The sequence below is a fragment of the Gekko japonicus genome, unplaced genomic scaffold, assembly GCF_001447785.1.
Source record: "Gekko japonicus isolate JY-2015 unplaced genomic scaffold, Gekko_japonicus_V1.1 scaffold170, whole genome shotgun sequence".
NCBI classification, from domain to species: Eukaryota; Metazoa; Chordata; class Lepidosauria; order Squamata; family Gekkonidae; genus Gekko; species Gekko japonicus.
This window is the reverse complement of record NW_015160212.1, coordinates 333,568-341,162: the sequence shown is the minus strand read 5'-3', so window position 1 is coordinate 341,162 and position 7,595 is coordinate 333,568. Positions and strand designations below refer to the sequence as shown.

Genomic DNA, 7,595 nt, shown 5'->3' with positions numbered 1-7,595 from the left:
AATGGCTCTGAGGGAGGGTTTGGCACCCCCTAGTGGAAGCTAGAAAAACAGCTCTACAGGAGGCTTGCTCATGCGCAGTCCCCATGTGGGCCTGCACAGACGACACTCAATGAACATCAGTTACAGTTAAGCGCAACCTTGTTATCCTTTAAAAAAAACAACCCTGCTTAATATTCACCTTGTGAGAAAACACATGTAATATCTTCCTTTATTTTTTTTTTAGTGGTTAAGTACACGGACTCTAATCTGGGAGAACTGGGTTTGATTCCCCACTCCTCCACTTGCAGCTGCTGGATGACCTTGGACAAGCCATAGTCCTGTCAGAGCTGTTCTCTCATGAGCAGTTCTCAAAAGAGCTCTCTCAGCACCACCTACCTCACAGCTTGTCTGTTGTGGGGAGGGGAAGGGAAAGGAGTTTGTCAGCCGCTCTGAGACTCCAAGTGAAGGGTGGGATATAAATCCAATCTTTTCCTCCTCCTCTTCTTCTTATTTTCTGGGTACAGCACTGAATGGCCGGGCACTGGATTCCATCCCTATGGAAGATCTAACACAGGTGACCCCAGTGCGTTCCCTTGCTGGGGCTATAGGGCCTGCCAACACCTTTCCTGGCGTCTGCCAAGTGTCTTTAGAAAGCAGGTGGGGCAGGGTTCCTCAGCAAGACTTCTGATGGGCTGTTGGAGATTCGATTGGCTGTGCAGATTTTTTTTTAAAATTAAAAACACCACAGCGCGAGAATCTTCACTGACTCTGAAGGTAAGCTGCATCAGCCATTTTGTGGCTGGCTATGCATCTTACGGCAGTCTTTTTGCCCCTGTGTCCACCACGCTGTGTCCGCATTCCAAAAGTGCCCACAGGCTCAAAATGATTTGGGACCCTGATCTAACAGATGGATATGACCAGGCAGACACTACTATTTTACCCCAAAGTTGCTCAGGATTACTCTGATGCCCCGGGAGGCAGCCCACTCGGGGGTAGCTGAAAGGCTTGAGTTCACCTTGCTTAGTGGTGGTGGGCACACACAGGCATTCCTTGGTAGGGAGCTAAGCAATGTTCCCTCTAAGCCGTGCAGCTTTAAGAATGACAGGAGTACTCTGTCCATGAATGTTAGCTGCACAAAGTGTCTTTTGTAGGACCGACAAAAAGCATCCATACAACTATTAAGAAGGCTGTCCCCCTTTTTGGAAGACTTCATGCAAGGAGAAGTGGGTTTATAATTCTAGAAACTCCCACTGGGGCTTGACTTTTAAAACACTGATGCAAAATTGTCTGGTAGTTAGCAATCTGTATGTACTGAATGTTATTACTTATCGAATGTAACGAATATTTATACCTGACTAGGATGAAATCATGATACACTATGCACTTTACTAAATGATGACCATAACGTCAGTTGCTGGGATATTTATTTGTTACTAGACTTTCCTAACATTGCAGCTCTGGTTGCTTCAATTCATTGGTAGGGAGCAATGTCCCTCTAAGCTGTGGAGTCTCGTGAGCAAAAATTCTACTTTGTGAGCTACTGGCATTAAAGTTGTGAGCGAGTGATGTGGCTACTGCATAAATTAGTTTGCTCTGGAGCCATCCCTTTCTGAGCTAAGACAAAAAGGTGTGAGCCAGGGGCTAAGAAACTGTGAGCTAGCTCACACTCAGCTTACAGGGAACACTGGAGCTAAGTCAGGGGCAGATTTGGGCTTACCGGTGCCCTAAGCACTGACCAATCTTGGTGCCCCCCCTCCTTTCCACACTGACCCCCCGTCCATTTTAGTTGTTGACCTGTCTGATCAGATATACAATGCAGGTTGCAGCAATAGAAAAATTTATTCATATGATAACACAATATACTGTCCAAACTAAGCCAAGCTTGGGCTACATAAAGTTCTACAAAAATGCAATGCAACATCTACTTTAATATTTCACAAGTTAAATGTATAAAAGTTCCAATATTCACCCTTTTCCCAACTATGTGGCGCCCCCTTTGGCCCTGGCGCCCTAAGCACATGCTTAGTCTGCTTAATGGTTAACCCGCCCCCGAGCTAAGTGTTTCCCATCCCCAAGAGGAACTCAGCAATTTCACTTCTGCCCAGGTCTGTATATGCCTGTAAACCATGCTCAGTGCATTAGGATTTGCATGCTGGGGCATTGCATGGGAGGAGTTACAGTCCTTCTGGGATCATCTTATGGGAGGCACACATCAGCAGCTGATAGTGGGCCTGGTATTATGTCCACGTAGGGTTGCCAGCCCTGTACTGCCGAAGACTGGGAGATTTGGGGGTAGTGCCTGGAGAGGATAGAGTTTTGGATGGATGTGACGTCACTTCTAGGTGATGCTGTAGGAATTTCCCTGATCCCTGTAGTAAAGATCATATAGACTGCAGGGAATTGCTTGGGCGGCATGGGTGATGTGACAACAGTTCTGGGTGGAGGGTTAAACAATATGACAACACTTCCAGGTGACATTCTAGGAATCCCTCCAATCTCTGAGGTCTTTATCATAGAGACTGGGAAAATTCCTAGAATGTCACTATCAGTGCCATTTCCCTACTTATTTTTTCTCTTGCTCCTCAAGTTATCGAGGGCCAGGGGTAGGAGATTGCCAGCTGCCACAGGGCAATGACAAGCCTATGCATGTGCCCTGCTGAGGGCTGGCAAGGGGAATGGGCACACTGTTGGCCAGTGTTCCCTCTACGCTGAGTTCGTGTGAGCTATTTCACAGTTTTTTAGCCTCTGGCTCACACATTTTTATCTTAGCTCAGGAAGGATGGCTCCAGAGTAAACTAACTTATGCAGTAGCCAAATCACTGTCAGGTAGCCCTGTCATAGGTCTGGAATGTGGAGGGGTGCCCTCCCGTTTTCTGTCTCAGCTCTCCCTGGCTCACCAACTGTTTGCTATCTTATGCTTGACCTTGTAGATGCTCCAGCTGCAGTTTTACCCAGCTGGGAAAGTTAACGGTTTTTGCTTTGCCTACTTGCTCTGCCCGCATGTGTGACATGTATCCATTGGCTCATGCTTACAGGGGGGATGTTTGATTCTAGTATAAGTCAGTAGCCCTTGTATTGAAGGCCATTCCTGACACAAGCTCTACTCATGTCTCTAGTACTGGATCTACCAATAAACAGTTATCTTCTTATGAAGCCCTGTGTTGTGTGACCTGACTAAGGACCCTGACAATTGCGTGCTCACAACTTTAATGCCAATAGCTCAGAAAGTAGAATTTTTGCTCACTGGACTCCACAGCTTAGAGGGAACATTGCTGGTGGCCCTTGGTCTATGTTTTAACATTGTCCTGTAGTGTCTTCGCCTGCAAAAGACATGTCCAATGGATGCTAAAGGGGAGGAGCAGGGTTCCCATGGGCTCTTTTGGCCTCTCCTGTACATGAGCGATCTTCACGAAACATTTTGTTTGATTCCCAGATAAAGTCCCCTCAAAAGAGTTCTCAAAGCCTCTTGGGATTTCCCTCAAGAACTACATTGCTAGGCTCTCAGAGGAAAGGGGCTGTGCTTTTCGCTGTATTCTCTTCACGCGGCTGTGCTGAGCCGACATTTCCTTTCTCCGTGCAGGAGTGACCGGCACAGTCATGCACATGTTGTCTCTCGGCAGCAAGGAGATGTCCATCAACTTCATCAACCTCAATCCGTTCTATAAGCAGGGCTTTCCGTACACCGGCAAGGTAACATCCCAGATCTCCCCACCCTTTGCTCCCCTCTTTTCTTGATATAACGTAGTCGTTGAACCAAATCACATGTTTGTTTTTGAAGCTGGGAAAGCAGCAGCATTGCTGTCCCTGTTCAAACAAAGTGGTTGAATCTGTCACACATATACTTTTGCACTGCAAATTCTATCAAGAAGAAAGGCTACAATTAATTATTCCATTACTCTGCAGATTCAAACCATTACAATATTATATAGATTTTAGTCCTGAAACCCTTCAGGTATATCTATTAGGTGATAGATAACTGTATCAGATGCAGTAGCAAAATTCTTTGTGATAGCACTCAAAAAGCGGTATCGCTTGACGAAGGAAACGTCAGTTGCTGGGAAATAAATTAATGAAATGAGTGTGTTTTTTACACATATATGAGTGTGTCTTTTACACATATACCCCATATCTTTTATGTATTTATTCATTTTAACTTATTCTTTTTATCTGTATTTATTGTGACTGGTCTTATGACCTTAATAAACTTTTGGTTTGGAAGCTAGGGGAAAAATAATCCTCAGAGGCCAACTCTGTCTCCTCATTGACGCAATGTCATTTTTGTGAAAGGTCACAGGTAGCTTTTGAATTGTGCCCGGAAACAGATTGGAAGCTGGGATGCTTGCTTCAGAAGAGGAGATATTTTTCTTTCTTTCTTTAATGTTATTTATAGACCACCTTCCTTGTTGTGACTCAAGGCAGATTAGACAGTAGGAGTCTGTGCAGCCAGGAGAATGGGGACATCCAATAAGCAGTGTAATAGGATTGGGTGGCCCAAAGTGCCATCAAGTCACAGCCGACATGGTTTGCCATTGCCTGTCTCTGCGTAGCGACCCTGGACTTCCTTGGTGGTCTCCATCCAAGCACTAACCAAGGCCGGCCCTGCTTAGCTTCTGAGACCTACAAAACATGGACCACGATGGAATAAGTACAACACAATGGGAAGCACCGTGTATAAACATACAATAATATTTAATGAAAATATAAATTACATAAGAACATAAGAGAAGCCAGGGGTCATTTCCTGCAGGAGCGGAGCTCTGGCAGTAAAGAGCCCAGGGGGCGGGCACATGCAACAAGCCCCACCCCCTGCTCCCAGCAGCCCTCAGTCAGAGCAAGAAGCAGCCAGGTAAGTTGCAGAGCTCCCCCCGGCCCCCCGGTCCAAAACAGTCCAGTGGCACCTTTAAGACCAAGTTTAAGACCAGTGGCACCTTTAAGACAAGCTCTAACTCCTCTGCGAGGACAGATTTGCATGTCCCCCCCCCCCAATAGCTAGCAATCCAAAACAGTCCAGTGGAGCCTGAGCGGTGGGTGTTGCCTTCTGACACACTTCCGGTGATGTCAGGGGGTGTGGCATATGCAAATGAGTTATGCTAATGAGCTCCTGCACCTCTTCTGCAAAATGACCCCTGAGAGAAGCCATGTTGGATCAGGCCAGTGGCCCATCCAGACCAACACTCTGTGTCACACAGTGGCTAAAACTCAGGTGCCATCTTAACCAAACGTTCTCACTTTTCCCATGGGATTAAGAGAATGGAGATTGGTTTCAATGAATGATGTACACACTATATCGAGCTATTCTTGAGAAAGAAGGCTGGAAATTACTTGACAACCAGGAAGTCGCTTATCTGGCAGCAATGATTACTTGTCCTTCAGATGCGGGACTGTTGAATCGCCTCTTCTTTAGCATCAAGCTCTGAAAAAAATATTATCTTGGATTACATGTATACAGGTGCTCGCTATTTAGATAGGAGAATTTGGACTGTTTCCTTTATTTTTTGTTACTTTGATTTTGTACTTGTCTGCTTGTATATGAATTTGAATGAATTCTATAAATACCTACAAGGTGATTATACTTGTTTAGTACATTGCATATAATTTATATTTTCATTAAATATTATTGTATGTTTATACACGGTGCTTTCTATTGTTTTGTAGCTTCTGAGATCTGACAAGATCGGGCTAGCCTGCGCCATCCAAGTCAGGGCAACATAGTAGGATTACGATGCAGAAATTATAATCAAGTAAAAAACTTTAACAAAGCTGTAACAAAGCATAAGTATTAGCATATTGAGTGATGCAGAAATTGCATAATGGGATTATACATACAGCGACAGAGAGTACTTACTGTGTACACAGTAGGATAGTTGACAGTTTCTTTCCCTTTATAGAAGAGGAGGAGGAGGAGGAGGAGGAGGAGATTGGATTTATACCCTGCCCGTCACTACCTAAGGGAGTCTTAGAGTGGCTTACAAATTCCTCCCCCTCCCCCTCCCCACAACAGACACCCTGTGAGGTAGGTGGGGCTGAGAGAGCTCTTTTGAGGACTGCTCTTGAGAGAACAGTTCTGAGAGAACTTGTGACTGACCCAAGGTCACCCAGCTGGCTGCATGTGGAGGAGTGGGGAATCAAACCCGATTCTCCCTGATTAGGATCCGCTGCTTCTAACCACTACCCTCTTCTTCGTCTTCCTGAATCTCTTTCATTATAATAAAGCTTTTGTAGAAATGCTTTTCTCAATCAGTCAGTTTTGTATTGTTTATGGAATGCCAAGAGAATACCAGCTCAGGCAGGCCATTCTATAAGGTGGGGGTGAGCAGAATAGAACATACACCTGTACAGACAGTTGTTGATTTTGCCCATTTGCAGGATGGCACCTGCAGAAGGCCCTGTTTCAAAGGAGCAAAGCTGAGGTGGTGGAGTATAGGGGGAGAGGCTCAAAGCTGCCTGTTCCAGTAAGCAGAAGAACAGCTGTGCTTTGCAGCATTTGAAGTTTCCAAATTGTGTTCCAGTGCCTCCAGGCAGAGTGTATTACAGTGGTCAGGTCTCAAGGTCACAGTAGCATTTATCGAGAGCCAGTTTGGTGTAGTGGTTGGGAGCGCAGACTCTAATCCAGGAAAACCGGGTTTGATTCCCCACTCCTCCACATGCAGCTGCTGGTGTGACCTTGGGTCAGTCACAAGTTCCTTTCAGGGCTGTTCTCTCACAAGCAGTTCTCGAAAGAGCTCTTGCAGCTCCTTCTTCTTCTTCTTCTTCTTCTTCTTCTTCTTCTTCTTCTTCTTCTTCTTCTTCTTCTTCTTCTTCTTCTTCTTCTTCTTCTTCTTCTTCTTCTTCACAGCTAGAATAACCTGGTCTAGAAGCGAGGGCCATTTCTCCATGAGGTACCACTGAAAAAAAAGCACTCCTCGCCTCAGTCTGCACCTCCATGGAGATAGATCAAGATGGGTAACCATGTTAGTCTGTCTGCAGCAGTAGAAAAGAGCAAGAGTCCAGTAGCACCGTTTTAACTGGGTTCTTTGCCAATAAATTCTCTTCTGTGCTCCGACCTGGATGCCACGTTTCTGATCTAGGGTTGCCCCCCCCACACTGCAAATCCGCTGGCCAGCAGGAGAAGAAGGCCTAGGCTGCTGTTGCTGGCAACGCACGACTTCACTTCTGGCATGTATTGGAATTGACATCATTACGTCGCCAATATTGTGGTGATGCTCTGGTATTTGGGCAAAAACTTTATGACAGAAGCCATTTTATGATACTTTTTGCCCAAATACCAGAGCGCCACGGCAATGGCGCAACATGACAATGTCATTTCCAGTACACACGGGAAGTGACATCACCATGTCAGTGGTGCCTCTGAGGTCTCGCTACACCCCTATCCCTGATACCCAGCACAAGGTACAGACAACCAAGACCGAGCACTGTCTGCATTCCTGTGAAAGGAGAAATACTCATGTGGTGCGTTCAGACGGTGTGCTGGGAGCAGGTTAAACTGCTCCAGCCCCATGCGTGTTTTTTTTAACCTGGAGAATCGCAATCACACTCACCTCCTTGTTCCGGATCACTGCCCAGCAACATCTCTCCCCGCTGGTGTTGTTTTCTCTCTCTCTCTCAGTTTGGGCATG

The 7,595-nt window shown here is 45.8% G+C and overlaps 1 protein-coding gene across 1 annotated transcript in view; it reads left to right on the top strand.

The window, feature by feature from the left end:
* The window catches only part of LOC107109242 (alpha-2-macroglobulin-like protein 1), a 130,462-nt gene that overhangs the window by 46,737 nt on the left and 76,130 nt on the right, over positions 1-7,595 (top strand). The window contains 1 exon segment of the mRNA XM_015409819.1: positions 3,560-3,669. Coding sequence (XP_015265305.1) covers positions 3,560-3,669 — 110 coding nt within the window.